General features: G+C 41.9%; 1 protein-coding gene across 5 annotated transcripts; it reads right to left on the bottom strand.

Moving 5' to 3' along the window:
- Window positions 1–6444: 6444 nt before the first annotated feature.
- TMEM267 (transmembrane protein 267) lies at window positions 6445–16288 on the bottom strand. 5 transcript variants are annotated; one of them, XM_083403220.1, is made up of 4 exons: window positions 16187–16204; window positions 13913–14038; window positions 12786–13173; window positions 6445–11085 (listed from the first exon to the last, which is right to left on the bottom strand). In XM_083403220.1, the coding sequence occupies exons 3-4, from the start codon at window positions 13107–13109 to the stop codon at window positions 10750–10752; spliced, it is 660 nt and encodes a 219-aa protein (XP_083259346.1). In that variant the 5' UTR covers window positions 13110–13173; window positions 13913–14038; window positions 16187–16204; the 3' UTR covers window positions 6445–10749. The 5 variants fall into 5 exon arrangements, with proteins under 5 accessions (XP_083259346.1, XP_083259345.1, XP_083259347.1 ...); XM_083403219.1 differs by lacking the exon at window positions 16187–16204 and adding an exon at window positions 15596–15686; XM_083403221.1 differs by lacking the exon at window positions 16187–16204 and adding an exon at window positions 15596–15679 and having other exon boundaries at window positions 13913–14013.
- Window positions 16289–16647: the final 359 nt, after the last annotated feature.

The raw sequence follows: 16647 nt of genomic DNA, 5'->3' as shown, positions 1-16647 counted from the left end.
ATGATCTTTCCTTCTATTGCATAGTGTTTGTGGAGAAGGGCTTTCCTGACAGCCTCGTATAAAGCAGTAGCACTCGGTGACATAATGCATGACATTTCCAGCAACGGGAGGATCCTTCTATTTGCCTAAAGATGAAAATGTTGCAAGTGGTGTGCACTTTTGACCAACGCCTCCCCCCCTTACAAAAGCCCGTATTATGATACGTATGGTTGCAACATAGGGAAGAAACTTGGGGACAGGGACACACACACACACTCAGAGATGAGTCAACATTTGGTAGATGACAACTATGGCAACCTTTGCTATGCTGAAATCCAAAGATCAAAATCAATGTTTGTACCTCACAAAGAGCTTCGTTGTGGGAGGATGTGGAGGTGTGTCACAGGTCACCGTTGTTGACACAGCGGTGGCAGCATTAACATGGTAGGCAGGTGATTTCTTTAAACTTGGTGTGGTAGGGACGCGGGTGCCGCTGTGGTCTAAACCGCTGAGCCTCTTGGGCTTGCCGATCAGAAGGTCAGCGGTTCGAATCCCTGCAACAGGGTGATCTCCCGTTGCTGTCCCAGCTCCTGTAAACCTAGCAGTTCGAAAGCACACCAGTGCAAGTAGATAAATAGGTACCACTGTGGCGGGAAGGTAAACGTTGTTTCTGTGTTCTCTGGTTTCCGTCACGGTGTTCCATTGCGCCAGAAACGGTTTAGTCCTGCTGGCCACATGACCCAGAAAGCTGTCTGTGGACAAATGCCGGCTCCCTTGGCCTGAAAGTGAGATGAGCGCCACAACCCCATAGTCGCCTTTCACTGGACTTAACCCTCCGGGGTCCTTTACCTTTTTTACCTTAAACCTGGTGCTTTTTTACCAGACCTCTGGCTCTTCCTACCTGTAATTATTATTGGGTTTCTGAGGAAACAGGGAAATCTGAAGGATTTGGATCGGGCCCAGACTCTTGGCGTGCAGGTCCTATGCAATCAGCTCTGGAATGGGGGAAGCAGTCCTTTGCAAGAGGGGCTGCCTGGTTCAAGATCAACGGAAGAATCAATGAACCAGAGAAGGGAGATTTGCAGTCTCTGAGTTGGTCCCTTTGCTCTAACTGGCTTCTTAGCCTTCAAGATGGATATGTGAATGTGTTCCTGGCTTCATTTTGTGGGGGACCCCTAAAGGGTCATAAAACGAAGCTTTCAGTGGACAGGCTCACTTATTGAGATTGAAATGCAGCAACTAAAGTCATTCCAGCCATTTGTTGTAACCTGGCAGGAACAAGCCCCCTAAAAATCCCAGCAACCAACTATTTCAAAATACTGTACTTAGTACAGGCAAACAAATGCCCGCAGCACCCAGAACGAGGAAACAGGACCACAGCAGGGGAAATAACTAACTCTCCCCCTTTCTTGTTCAACTTATTTGCCCCACGGCTGGCATGTAAAAAAACCAAGCCTGATTCTCACTAACTGAAATTACACAAAATAATATTGAAGCAGTGACTTGGATCACTTTGCCATTTTTTTTTCTATTTTGTTTTACAAATGTAATCAACTAACAGCCTTATACTCAGCATTCCTCAAGAATTCTAAGAAACCCAAATAACAGAAAGAGCAATTTTGAAATCAGTGCCGTCCATAATCTAGATTCCAAATGGCATCCAATTATATCTGGAGTGCAAAAACTTGCTTCCTTTAACTCAGGAACCCTTATGCAAAATTTGGTTACCAGGTGTCCAAATGCATAGCGAACATCTTTCCAAAAAAATATAGTAGATAAGCATAATCATTATTAAATATAAATTTAGTGGCAATATACATTATTTCACTGTTTAGAAAATGCTACATTCTTTGCCATTTCATTGGTGAAATTAGATCAATGGACAACAAAGGTCACTTTGGCACGGCCTGTTTCTTGAGCATTCATCCTGAAATGTTTGCACTAAGTTTGCAGGGAGGTTAGATGACACCAGCTGCTCATTGAGCATTCAATTTGTATCTGTGTGATGGTTATTCAACATGTCTAGTAATTGTTATCCCATACATATATATGTGGAAGCGGGTTTGTCGTGCAAGAGCACCAAAACCACTTTAATTGTTCAGCATTCCCAGGCATGTAGAACAGACTGTATATGCAAGGAAGCCCCTTTCAAAAGTTAGTCTGAGCATGTAGAGTTTGGGTGGGTGAAAACTGGTAGGCTACATGGGGCGGTAGGTGGCCTGGCTCGTGGGCAAAGCCCTGCTTTCACCTTTGCACATTCATGGAGGGTTAACATCTGAACATGGAACGCAGTATCCTTGTACTTCAAGTTTCCCCACCCATTATTGGCTACCACTTGTGGGGTGCAGAAATCTCAAGAGTGTGATGACATCACACCTTTTGCATGACAATCTGGTCCCTTCTAGAGTTTTTTGGACTCGGCTGCAGTTTTGGGTGGGAGCCCCAGCCATCTACTGTGAAGTTTATTTGATAGTCCCTTGATAACTTTGGCATTCAATTCCTATTCAGTTCAATGGGATTTGGGCATGAACTAATTTCCTCCAGATCAGCCTCTGTGTTTTATTTCAAGACCACACTTCCCAGAAAATAGCCTCTGTACATTTCAGCCTGCAAAAAAAGAAATGCTACTTTAAAAAACAAACAAACCCTTTGACTTGGCGTTCATCCTCAGAGGGAACAAAATGTCAACAGGAGGCAGCGTTGATGGTTATAAAGCAGCTGGCAGCCTAAATAAATGATCATCAATAAAGTGTGAAGTATTTGACAAGCAGGGTAGTTGCTAAACCAGTAGGACTGGATCTGCTAGATAATCCAGACTAGGTCCTCTCTGGATCCATCAGCCATTTTGGCCCTAGAGAAATTATCAGGAAGAAATTGTCTTCAACCTTTCAACACAGTATTTACACAGTAGAGCTCTTGGGTTGTGTTTGAATGGTCCTGAAGGATAAACAGTGATGCAATAAAAATTGTAGGCTCATGTTCATCCATTGGGGGGGCCTGGGGGGGCGGGAATCCAAAACCTACAGTCTGGCAATATTTGTATTAGGACCAACTGAAGTGCCACAAAGTAGAGAGCAAAATGTTATGTTCTCTAGAATTCTTCCTCAGTCTTAAACCAAAAGAGGACAGAAAATGGCTTGGGAGAAAGTAAAAAAAGAAACAAGGACCCGATAAAAAAATCACAGGCTACTCCAAATGACTTAGTTATTGTCCTGCTTTGCTTGCAGGGCATTTCTTTGTCTTCCTGTTATTTATTCCTCCCAAAGTTTCCCATGCATTTCCCCATCACTTTCCTAACTGCAAGAAGCCTGTTTCTTTTTTTATGTGCATTTGTAGTACTGTATTAGGGTGACAAAGTGCTATAATTTGCTTCAAATGTGCCAACCTGAATTTCCCTGCTGTGCACTTGAATCCTTCCCCCCAAATACTGATGCTCTGGAGATGCCCTCCTTACCTGCAGGTTATTTATCTCCTTTTATTATCTTGCACTTCCTCCCATTGGGAGCACAGAGCAGCTATCAGTTATACTCACCACCACAAGCACTAATTTGCACCACTGAAATGGATTTAAGAACCAGCAGAACTGCACAGGTGAACCAATCAGGGTTGTTCCTTATCCTGTTTACCATCATTGCTGGCAATGGTACTTATGGGAGGATGCACTGTTAGAGGCAGTTAGGATGAAGAACTGGGAGCCCATCATCAGCCATTATCATTAGTAATCATCATCATCATCATCATCATCATCAAAGTTATTTATGAATCACTTCTTCAATTCAATATACAACAAAACCATTTATAAAATATATGCATATATAAAACAACTTAAACCTTTACACCTATATGAAAAAAATTAAGTAGCTCATATGAATATATTTAAAATTCTAAACAGCAGGTGTGAGGAAGAACCTTTGGCTCACCAAAAGTTGCTGACAACTCCTATTAGCATGAGCAATGGCCAGAGATGGGAGTTGCTGCTCAGCAACATCTGGAGGGCCAATAATTCTACAAAATAAGAAAGGTTAAGGGCAGATAGCTTAATGGAAACAAAAATGGGAGGGCTTGGCTACTCATTGCAATGGCTATGCTCTGTGTCTGCTGTTAGAGGCAGTTTGCCTCTGAAAACCAGTTCCTGGGAAGGACAAGTGAGGAGAGTCCACTCAGGTCTTGCTTGTGGGAGAATGGGATGCTGGACTAGATGGACTTGGTCGTATCCAACAAGGTGCATCTTAGATATTCAGTTGCAAGTAACTGTCAAAGAGTGGGGAACCTCAGAGCTATGGGCCAAATGTGGCCCCTTTGGCCTCTCCATGCAGCCAACCAAGATTCTCCCAAACCTAGGCCAGCCTCTCTCCTCTCATTTAAAAATACATTAAGTGCTATAAAGGATATTGCTTTCATATGCAAGTTTATGCAGCATTCCACTGACTGATACACCTGCACCTGCCATAAGCTAATGACAAGTAGCAGGTTCTTGGAGTTTATCATTGCTCAAGTCATTTGACACCTGACAGGAAAGTGAAGCCAAAGTTCACAAAGCAAAACACAAAGAGGTGATATGGTGTATGTGCTGCAGTGCAGGTAGCACCAAATTGTTTTAGGCTTCCAAGTGTTCTAAGGTTGAGGGTGATTAAACACTTAGAACAGAGGCAAACATCAATTAGATTGTGTCGGGTGCTAAAGGCCATTTGAGAAATTCACTGCGTGCAAGAAAGTTGTGCCAAGTGGTCATATTAACAGTCCATGCAATTAGCTTATTTTTTTTCAGGCAAGGGAGTTGGTGTCAAAACAGGTAAGTCAGGGATGAGGAACCTCAGCCATCCCTTATTTCCCACCCACTCGCTACTTACTGGCCTGCTCAGCGCCCTCCTTGAAGTCTGACAATGCTTCTCTCTTTCCTGTGTGCACAAATTCATATTTGTTGCTCTGCCGACTTTTGCCTCCATCCCTGCCCAAAACTGGCTCAAGACCCTCAGAAGGGAATGTGCCCCTCAAGCCTGAAAAAGTTTATCTAGCCCTGTGGCCATTGAACAGTTGTTTCAATTAAGCACACAACTTAAACACAAGTTTGCTACTGTTATCCCGTCTGTGAAAAGAGGACTCCCCCACCACTTTCTCTTTCCCCAGTGCTTTAGCAAGCTCTTCCCAAACACACTTGCAAACATCTCTGCAACCCTGAGGACTAGTAAGCATTTTTGCTAACTTTTGGATTGTAACAAAAAGAGGCATTAACAAAGCAGTCTACCTTCTATGTACTCATTTTTGCTTTTGCAGCTGACATGTGCAACCTTGCACAGTTCTACTGATAAGGATCCAGGTGAATATAGGAGTGCACTCTCAATCTCCAAATGTGCAATTTACAAGTTGTGCTAATATTTACAATATGATAACACAGAGTGGATGGGTCAGTTTTTTGTCTCCCTGACCCTATGGGGGCATCACAGTGATGTCTGGTGAGGATTGCCAGGACTTCAAAGCACCACACAGGGCTTGCAGAGTCCTGAATGGTGCTTCAGAGTGCAGCTGATCAGCAGGCTGGCAGACAGCATCCAACAGCCAGCCTTCCTGCAGGGATTGGCTGTGTGATCAAGTTACCCATAGGCAACTGTCCCATAGCAAATTCAGCAGTATCTCTACCTACCCCTACACCCAATGGCTTGACAGGGTGTGGTTTGGGGGGGAAATGGCCTTCTGGACCAAATTGAGACTTGCGGCATGCCAGATTTGGCCTGCAGTTGCCCACCCATTTTAAACATTCTCTTATAAAAAATAGTAAAAAAGGTAAAGGACCCCTGACAGTTAAATCCAGTTGTGAACGACTCTGGGGTTGCGGTGCTCATCTCGCTTTACTGGCCAAGGGAACAGATGTTTGTCCGCAGAGTTTTTCTGGGTCATGTGGCCAGCATGATTAAGCCGCTTCTGGTGAAACCAGAGCAGCGCACGGAAACGCTGTTTACCTTCCCGCCGGAGCGGTACCTATTTATCTACTTGCACTTTGACATGTTTTCAAACTGCTAGGTTGGCAGGAGCTGGGATCGAGCAACAGGAGCTCACCCCGTCATGGGGATTCGAACCACTGACCTTCCGATCAGCAAGCCTAGGCTCAGTGGTTTAGACCACAGCGCCACTATCTCCACCATGTCTCACTTAAGCGAGTGTTACTTATGGCAACGGCTTGTTAATTTTGGGAACAGATGGAAGTTTGGTGCAACCATCAAAGTGAGTCATATATTCTTCACACATGCTTCACAGCCACCGGTATTTTGATAAAACATTACTTTAAATTATGCAAATCTAGTAAAGCATCTGGCAAGCTAAATTGTATGAACATGCCAATGGTCCTTGTGGAAGGAAGTATCACATCCCGGTGTTTACTTATGCAAGCATTTAACAAATAAAAAGAAAAATCACTGCTATCTTGCGGGAGGTGGAAAGACACGTTATGATAAAAAATTGCAATGGGAATCCTTTTGTCAAATATTTTTAATGCCACAGTAGTGTTAACTAGGAAAACGATACAGTCAGACAGTAGTAGTCACAGTTGTGGTCCAGAAACAACACAAAATACTTTTAAGATAACACAATACCAGTGTATTAAATCACTCTAGCTCCCTCCCCCCTGCAGCTTTAAGGAATGAAAATCAGCTAGGTAATAATTCTATGGGTGACAAGAAGCTGGAGTGAAAAGGACTGTGTACCACGTTAAAAAACAAACACATACCCAGTCAGGTAAAGCTTTTTAGGACTTCTGTTGTTCTTAATACGAGTTTTGAACACAATCACTGGATTTAGAGTTCCAAATTTGGCCTTTAGAACATACCAAGTTCATAGTAGTACTCCATTTAAGCAGCTGAACTTTTAGATACTTAGGGGAAATTCAAGTAACTGCTTCACAGGGTTATTGTGTGACATGCTTGCTGTATACTAGACTAATTCCATGGAATGGTCCTTCATTAATATGATACGAGCTGTTGATATATTGCACGGGTCATAAAAGCAAGTTAAGTGGCAATTTTCAAGTGAATATTTTCTATCTGTCTTGCAAATGATAAGCCTGGTCCCTAAGCGACCAGAAAGTGATAACCTTACAGTGCTTCTTGCATAACTAGCCAACTTAGTTCTTCTACTTGGCCCCACAGAGACTGCTATACACACCCAATAGATCCTTATGCTTCAGGTCATACTTTATGACTGGTTTTAATTGTTGTAAGCTGCTTTTGGAAGTTAAGTTTGGTTGAAAAGCAGGTTATTTTAACATAAAATGCAGATAGTACTATTACAGTTTTGTAAAAATGCTAATGCAAGCAGGAAATGTAGATAAACTGTGCTGTGGGATAACCATACTGGTCGACTTTTCTTTTTTCCATTAATCACTTAACTACTGTATTGGCCTAAAATTGGCCACTTTTTTGCAGTCTCACTCTTACTTCAAAACAAAAGCAATTTAAATGTTACATTGTAACATGTTACATTTTTACACTGCTTTACTCACCAGCTCCCTTAAGACATGCCTCTTCAGGGGAGAGAAGAATCATTCATAGCAAGTTGAGTTCTACAAGGCTAATTTTCCCTACAAATCCGCATAGATTTTATTCTTTTATCTGCAACTTACATGGTTACTGCATAATTTGAAACAGAAGTCACATAGGTGAGAATTTCCCTTATCACAATGATTATATCTGGGAAAGTCTTTCCATATAGTTTTGCTTTTGTTAATTTTCTCCCCATAGTTGTGTACAGCATCTTCCTTCTCCTTCCATAAAATTGAAATGGCTTGCCTAACCCTACTATAGATAGTGGGGGGATGAGGAGGTCCCAGAGAGCTCAGCCAGTAGAACACGAGACTCATGATCTCAGGGCTGTGGGTCTGAGCTCCACATTGGGCAAAAAGATTCCCACATTGCTGGGGATTGGACTAGATGACCCTGGTGGCCCCTTCCAACTCCACAATTCTATAAAACAGATATATTTCTTCTATGAAGATGAATGCCTGTGCTTCCATAACACAACCACTGCATAGCAATACACAATGTCTAAAAATGATGCACAGCAAAACAAACAAAACACGGGCTGATGCAATTGAACCCATGTGCTCCCATCCAGAAAAACATGCGAAGAATTGTAAAAACCAAAGATGTATCCCAAAGGCAGGAAGCCAACCACAGACGTAATCACACACACACACAAGTTCCCCATAAGGTTGCAATCACACAATTTATCAACAGATAAATCCTCCTAGAATTGTGTGCCACTGTTTGCAGGACCGAATCCTATAGCAATTTAGCTCTAAAGCTTGAACAAAATGCTTGCCAGTAAGTTGTCTGACGTGCACTAAAAACCCTTAAGGCACCCAAACATGAGTAGATAGTAATTTATTTATATGTGAAAATTGTATCCATCTTTAGAACAACTGCATTTTTTTTAAAAAAAAGACACTCACAAAAACAGTATGATTTTTGTGTGGGGTTGCTGATTATCTTCTTATTAAGGCCATCAGAGAAATATAATAATTTTCATGTAATTAGTGTTTTGTGGCTAATTGCTTTCTAAAACCTCAGTCACTAAATTGAACACTGTTCTATTTGACACAGCGACAATTAACCTTACTGGGAAAAGCAGCACATTCCCAAAATACTTCATTTAGGAAATATATATATATATATATACCTCTTTATTAAAACAAAAATATTGAACTAGGATTTTTGGCACTGTGCTAAACAACTTCAAATAAGGCTCCTGCTCCACACAGAAAAAAATGGCTTAAAGCATTAGAGTAAGTTCCCTTGCATTATCTGCACTATTATCTGTGTGCAGTATTCCAACTAAATTATACTCACAGCAGACCTAATGAAATTAAAGGACCTTAGTCATGTTTAGTCATTTCAATGGGTCTACTCTGATTAAAACTGTGTTAAATTTTACCCTATAATATGATTCTCTGACCAATGCAGGGAATCAAAGTACTAACCCAGGCTTGATTGTCTGCGTAGATGATTGTAGAGATCACAGAGGCAAGTGACATAGCAGTCCGTTTAAGTCAGGGTGCACCAGTACAGAGCTTGCTCCAAATAACTGGGAACAGTGGTAAGAAAATGACCGCCAGGAAAACATTTGCAGGGAGTACGCCTGAAACCATGGCTGATATATCAGTCATAAGAGGAGTTGATTGCTGAGTATATGTTAAATTTCAATAACCTGGCCCTTTCTTCAAGAACTTTTAAGAAACAATGAAATTTTAGGATGACGGTTAATTGGCAAGTCTGGTCCCCTGGTATAAGTTTGTATATGGAGTTTTTAAAAATCTATATAAGAGATTCCCAAAGGATAAGAAAATCTTAACAATTCTTATCTGTGTTCATTTGTCCTATTGCTAAATACATTTGTTCACACCAGGTGTAAGATGTTTTGCAATGAACCAAAAGTGTGTTAACTAGTTCCAAGTTTCTGTTGTTGACGTTTAAAGATCTAAAACAAAAATTACTCCTTGCCCCAGTACAGACCAAGTCATGATTTATGATCTTCCGAGCAAACCCTGCTGGTTGCGCTCATTGTTACTTGGTGATAACATCCACCCACTTAAAAATGTCTCTTACAAATTTGTATGTTTACCCAAGTTTTCCTGGACTCTCAATTCAATCTTTATTTTGTTTTGTACACTGCTCAGTTTTATTTGTGGTGCTATTAATATGGAGAACTTCTTTGAAATCAAACCTGCACTTTCATACATGCAAAGTTTGCAAGAGTGTTCTACACTACACATTTACCAGTAGTCCCTAAACTCATTAAGAAAAAGGCCCCCACAAGGGCTACTTCAGTGCAATCCTATGAATTTATACTTAGTAGTAAGTCCCACCTAGCTCACTGAGTCTCTCTCCAGGCCTAGGATTGCAACCTAAGCCAGCTGCTTAAAGTCTCTCAACTTACAATGAACGGGTATGTAGTAAACAAAACACAATGCTATTACAGTACAAGTTAACAAAGCAAAGAGGTGCTGTCATTCACTAAAATAAATATAATAAAATAAGACAACAAATTAAAGCATTTCAGAAACACTGACCTTCAGGAATCTAGCTAAAGTTGAACTTATCCTGGAACCTAGGACAAGAGCCCAGACCATTTTAAGGTAGAGGATTTCAACTGATAACGTTTGGTGTCCTATGTTTATAAAACACATATAAAATTAGACTTGAAGAGGCTATGATTTAACTCACCCAAATGGATTGTGGTGATATAAAATATATACAAACTGTGTCTTAGCAGCATTTTGTTTCTTTCAGGGTAGCACTAACCAAAAAAGCTGCATGCAAAACCATACTCCCCCCACAAAAAAATATATTATGGCATGCTGTTCACATTAAGGCATAAAGGAATTTGCTGGCAGACTCAGGAAATCACAACATTCCCCACAAACCTGTCTGTTCAACACAATTGCCCTGCTTACACTTGTGCTGGCCAACTCACACATTACCATTTTTTAAGTGAACACCTAAAAATGTACACAGATAAGATTTCTTTAAGCAATATATCCCCTCAAAATGTGAGACTGGCAAAGGGAGGGACATGGAAGTGAATAGCTGCTATTACTGATACTTTACAAAATACTTAAGTGATTTTGGAATAAGAAAAATGTGCAGGAGACGCTAATGAGATTGCTTGGGCATGTTCATTACCTTGTGCAGCAGTGGTTTCAGAGAATCAACAAAAAGACCTAACTCAGAAAACATGAGGCAATTACTTCAGTGATGCAAACACTACCATTCTAGATTATCATTAGACATCAATGCGCATCCCATGTTTGGTTGCCATCAGTTCTCTTGTTCCTGTTAAATACATAATAAAAGAACAGAGATGAGGTAACGATGCCGTGATTGCCACATAAAGCCAGTAAGGCAAGGGCGCAGTCTTTCCAAATGGGCAGATCCACAAGCCATGACGAATTCCATCTCGAACGTGATGCGAAGTCCAAGAGATAAACAGCATCCAGGGAAGAAAGCACCAGGAATCCTTCAGCTTGAAAAGGTGCATAATAAACTTTAATGTCAAACACACAAGAGGGATCACAGTAGAACAGTGAAGGAATGGTCTTCGTGGGAGAGTCAGGGCAGCCTATGGGAAAGAAAAGCACAGTGTACAGTGGCAGCCAGAATTACAAGGAACAGTTTATGTGAATCTTGACAGCTATAATCTTCTTCATTTATCTCCATTTTGAGAGAAATCAACACATAGCCCAGAAAGGACTCCATGATCAGATACTGTATATTTCATGCTTTGTGTGTCCTCTGTTATTCTATGTGTTGGTGTAATATATTCCATTCCGTTTGTTGCCTTCTCACTGTGAGCCATGGAATGTTTTCCGACCACCAATAGAGACTGGAGTCTAAACTATGTGGATATTTGCCTCTGTTCAGCAAAGCAGTTCTTAAGGTTAAAGGAACTAATGAAGCTATGTTGCTTATTATCTTTTTAAAACTATTGTGTTCTTAGTTGATGGCAGTTGTAAGCTGCCATGGGCAACTCATATGTGAGTCGGAAAAATGGAATATAAATGATAAAACTGTTTGAAAATGTATGAGAATAGTTTACTTTTTATGCTACATTTTACTTTTCAGTCATTTGATTAATTCATCCAAACCAAACAAAAACATTCAGATACGGTCTTGAGGATGCTCAAGCACTTAGTGCATGGAACTAATATACATGGCATATTATAGTAAAGGTAAATGTCATAATACAGTAAAAGTAAATGTTATCAGACATTTGTAAGCCATACTGGGAGTGTTTTTCTGCTGAAGAGCAGGAGTAAAATGCTTTAAATAAACAATAAAAGTGAAAACCAATTAAAAATAAAACAATTCTATCATATTAGTTAAGACAAATGCCAGTTGGGGAGGGAAGCAAATTAAAAAGTTTGAAAATAAGAATCCTACATGCACATGGCACATGAACTTCTTGTGAAGTGTGCCACCTACTGGGAAAAGGTATAGAAAAGCAGTTTCAGTGTGGTCCTCCAATGCATTCTATAAATATTAAACTGGCACACTCAAATATGTTATGCTTAATATTTCTGATCAGAAGCAGTTCCAAATTACAGATACACTGGTTGGACAAGGCTAGCATCACAACCAAACCTCTTTATCCTGGTGGATAATTTACACCTGCATAGTGAATCCAAGTCACTGTGGCAAAGCAGTTTAGGAACGTTCACCACTAGGCCCGAGTCTTACAGCCTGTGCAACTTTTACTGAATGCTGTACAGAAAGGCCCCTGAACCTGACATTTGGAGAGTTTGTAAGTAAACAATTTTTAACTTACTAAATGTGTGGTCTTTCCCTATGCTGGGGGAAGGAGTTTAGAAGGGCAAATCTTAAAGGTCTAACAGCCTATTATTTCCATGCTTTACTTTGATGCATATTTTAAATCTCTGCTAGGGTTATCTCACCAAAGAGTATTTTAACCAAACCTGGACCTTGGCATCCAGGGAATTCTTCCTTTATACTATTTTTCCTTACCGCCAACAGTTTCGCCCTAAATTAAATGCAAATTGTCTCCTAGCTCTGGACACTAATCAGCATAAAAAGCTATCCAACTCCCACCCCCATCAAATCCAAAACATATAAGAGAAGAGGGGTGACACATCAAGATGGCTTGCACTGAAGTCTGCCCTTCAAACCTGAGCACAACCAAGTAATCAAATGGAAAATTTTAACATGAAATTAACATTAAAAATAGTTCCAATGGTTTTGGTTCAAATTATGCATATATGTTTTTTGTTTAAATCCAGGTAATTAAACTGTGGTTTTGCTTACCTGTAATGAAAGAGATCCAGCTAGAACAAAGTGGTCCACATCAATGACTGATGAAAGAAAGCCAGCTAAAATGACTTCTGTAAAGTCACTTTTCTTCTTGAGTCCTATCACTATTGCCCAAGACCAAAATCCCACAACGCCATGCACAGTGTTATCGGAGAGTGCTCGCAGCCAGTCATTCTGCTGAATGACAGCAAACTGCAGAAGTCTATCTGCTACAAAGCAGAAAAACCCCAATCCTAGGCTTGAAATTACAGAAGCTGTGCTGAATGACTGGAGAAGAGCATGGGCCTTTTCAGTCTCAGATGCCATAGCAAGCAACATGTCTCCATGCACAAAATGCCATCAGGATACATTCGGTCCATTGTCTGTTAAATCTTCAGTCATTCTGTAATTATCAGAGAAAGCTTAATGAGAGGACTTATCAGTACTAAAAATGTGTTTCCTTAAATGAGCAGAAAGATCACAGAGCAGCACAGAAATCTAAGAGCCAAATAAGAATCTCTGTAAACACATCTTTCTGGTTCACTGTTCCATACAAAGCTAAATCTGTGCATATTACGTCAACCAGTGTCCTAGTTGAAACCTGCATTTCTTATAGCACTCATTTTTATGCACAGTACCTCTCCTCTGCCCTTCTGCTTGCCTACATTTTCAAAGCTCACAGCTAGTATCTGTTCTAGCAATTATTCCATCTCATCTGCCACATCTGCTTTGATATAGGCTTTCTTCATTCTTGCTTCTTCCTTGCACCCTGAAGCCTGCCCTGGGTCCAGAAGAAACACCTCAATGCATGCGGCTGTGTGTTCTTTTTTGTTTTTCATAAAAATATCTTCAAAAAGACAAATATAACTTTGCAGCCCTTGCTGTTCTGGGAAAGGTGAAATCAGCACATGGCGTTCCAGGCTAGTTTTGCAGCACTAGCAACAAAGGCAATAAACGTATGAGTCATAATTAATGTTGCCTGTTAAATAACTAGTGATTTCTAATTAGTTTACTACTTCTTGCCAAACACATTCACTTTGCCCAGTTCTTGTCACAAACAGGGAAGATACTTTCTGAATGTTACATCCAAAGTGTACTGCAGTGGTTGTGAAACTGGGTACAGAATTTATTCAAAATAATACCTGAACACTGGATGAGACTATGGACAAACTCCATAATCACAGCTCTGTAATGGAGAACTTTTTGGCATGCCCTTTTCTCAGCCACCATGAGAGAGTTCAAGCTGCAGCAGTTACAAAAGGGTAAAGCTGGAGAATGTGGTGGAAGCAAAATAAATTAGTGTTTCACCAGACCAAGCACTGCAATACCCGTAGGAGAGATGTTTGAAGCCCAAGCTGGAAAAACAAACTTACCCATGTTAGTTAGGAGACTAAGTTACACCTGTGCTTAAACTTTGCAGGCAGTAGCAATAGGGAACAGGAAAGTGGAACTATACAGAGGTTAGTATCACAATGTTGCATGCATAAAATCAGGGGTTGGCAACACATGGCCCTCCAGGTACACTGCAACTCCCAGTATTCATTGGGCCATATAGGCTGGGGATGAAGGGAACCAGAGTCCAGCAATGTCTGAGAGTAGGCCAAAGGTTGCCCACTCCTGCCCTAAATCTTACATTAAGAGTGGAAGGAAGGAACTATCACACTATACATAATACCAAATACAGGCTTGCCACTATGCACACAATTTAGCAAGGGATATGGGCTGGGGAGAAGAGGGCAGCCAAATCTGCATTATTCTAAGAAGAGTACTTTATACTACATGACCTAAATATATGTACTGTTTTAACCTTCACATCCATACATCTAAAATGTTGCATGTAAAGTCACCCTTAGTATACATTTTAGCGACTAAGAGATGATCAGAATCATATTTATATATTGTCCAGACATATGTTAGCCAGTAATAATCCAGTATGAACTACTGCCCATTTTTCAAGTTGTCTCATCTTGCCTATGTTATCAATCCACTGTTTTCAGCAAGATTGGTCAGTTGTGCATTAACTAGCAATAAACACTGACCCAACCCAAGATCCTGCAACTCCCCTTCCTAGCTCAGGCTTGTAAAGAACTACCCACTCATCCAATGCATGCAAGAATCATAAATCAGGCAACAAGGTAGAAAAGTACTACAAAATCTGGCTCTTGCTTTATTTTATGTTATAATGACTAATATAGGAATGTGCAGGCCAATTATCAGTAATGACTTTGTGGCATTCTTTGCAGGGCAATTTGAGCTCCTTTCCACTCCTGCCCCCTACCTTTCTTCTCAAAGGGACCGGATGAACGTTCCAGCTGTGTATGATTTCTGACCTATTTTAATCCTAACACAACAAAGCCCAGCTTTGTTCCTGCCCTTGCTTCGACAACACATTCAAAATTCCACCTCCACTTTCTATTGCCTCCATTTCTACCCTTCAGTTCAGCTCAAACCTGGACAGCCCTTTATCCTAGTGCCTATCAATACCCTCCTAACCTTCACCATGGCTGCTTCAAGGCCTAGTCTCAGGTCTTATACCTCCATGGAGCATCCTCAGGCACTTCCTTCCCTCATCTTCTCCCCCTCAGCCGGGATGTTAACCTCTCATAGGCACCACTGTGAGTCTGAGTCACTCTACTCCCTTCTAATCTAATCATCACCCTTACACCTTATAATAATAAGAATAATAATAATAATAGACTTGTATACAGCAGCACTCTGCTTTGCAGAGCACAAGAGGGCAGGCCTTTGCCCTGAGGGGCTGTGCGTGTATTTTATATCTATCTATATCTATATATAGATACCCTTTCCCCATCTCCATTGGGTACCTGTTCCCCTAAGCAGCAGGCAGAAACTCAACGGGGGAAGCTGTACCCTCGCATGGAAAAGCAGTCGTTTGGGGCTGCGAGGAAAAGAAGAGGATATATATCAAATTACCATATTATTATTTATTGAATTTATATACCGCCCTATACCTAGAGGTCTCAGAGCGGTTCAATAGAGTGCCGATAGCTTGGGATAGCTCAGTTGGTACAGCATGAGACTCTTAATATCTGGGTCGTGGGTTCGAGCCCCACTGTGGGCGAAAGACTCCTGGGCTGGACTAGATGACCCTCGAGACCCCTTCCAGTTCTGCGGTTCTGTCTGCCCCTGTCGCCTTCCCCGTACTTTCCAAGGGCAAGCGAAGCTGCTCCTGTCGAGCTTCTGCCCACCGCGCCGGGGCTGAAAGCTCTCCCTCGGGACGCCGCACCGAGTGGCGACGGCGAGGAACCGGCTAGGCGCACCCCGGGCGACCCGCTCCATCCCTTCCCTCCGCCGCCCTCGAGAACTGCCCCCGCTCCCTTCCTCCCCACAGCCAACCCCCGCCGGCCTCCAACCGCCCCCTCAGCGCCGCCCAGCGACCCTCTCGCCCTGCTCACCTCCCTCAGCAGCACCAGAGGAATGCGTGGCTGCGCATGCGCCGCCCCGCCCACCGACGCCTCTCTCTCTCTCTCTCTCTCGGCATCCTGGGAGAGCGATAGGAGCGCCGCCCACCCGCCTTAGCGACGGCGCGTTCCTTCCTCTGGCTTCGCAGTCAAGCGGGGCGCTCTAGAGATAGGGTTAAAATGTCGTCTATGCTACAAGCACGGCAATTAACGAGAGCGGCTCTTCCTCTTCCTGAACGCAAATGTGTTTATGTAGAATGGGGGGGGGGTGCTGAGTGGCATGCAGGGGTTTCCATATGAGTGGTAGAACAGATGCTCCAAATCTCCTGTGTACCTGCTCCTGTAAGCAAATTAAAAGGGGAGACATGGGAACCTGCTTGTTCTACTGGGCAGGGTACACGGTGTTCAGCAATTTAATTTAATTTTCCAAGGTTTTATTGGGACCACCTTTTTGA

The sequence above is a fragment of the Podarcis tiliguerta genome, assembly GCF_965153285.1.
Source record: "Podarcis tiliguerta genome assembly, chromosome: 11".
NCBI classification, from domain to species: domain Eukaryota; kingdom Metazoa; phylum Chordata; class Lepidosauria; order Squamata; family Lacertidae; genus Podarcis; species Podarcis tiliguerta.
The sequence above is the reverse complement of the archived record's forward strand: the minus strand, read 5'-3'. Positions and strand labels throughout refer to the sequence as shown.

Coding starts and splice junctions, on each gene's coding strand:
- TMEM267 (XM_083403222.1), bottom strand. CDS start 13,109: ATGTTGCTTGCTATGGCATCTGAGACTGAAAAGGCCCATGCTCTTCTC. Junction 11,086..12,785: donor CTGGATCTCTTTCATTACAG/GTAAGCAAAACC, acceptor TCTTTCCCATAG/GCTGCCCTGACTCTCCCACG.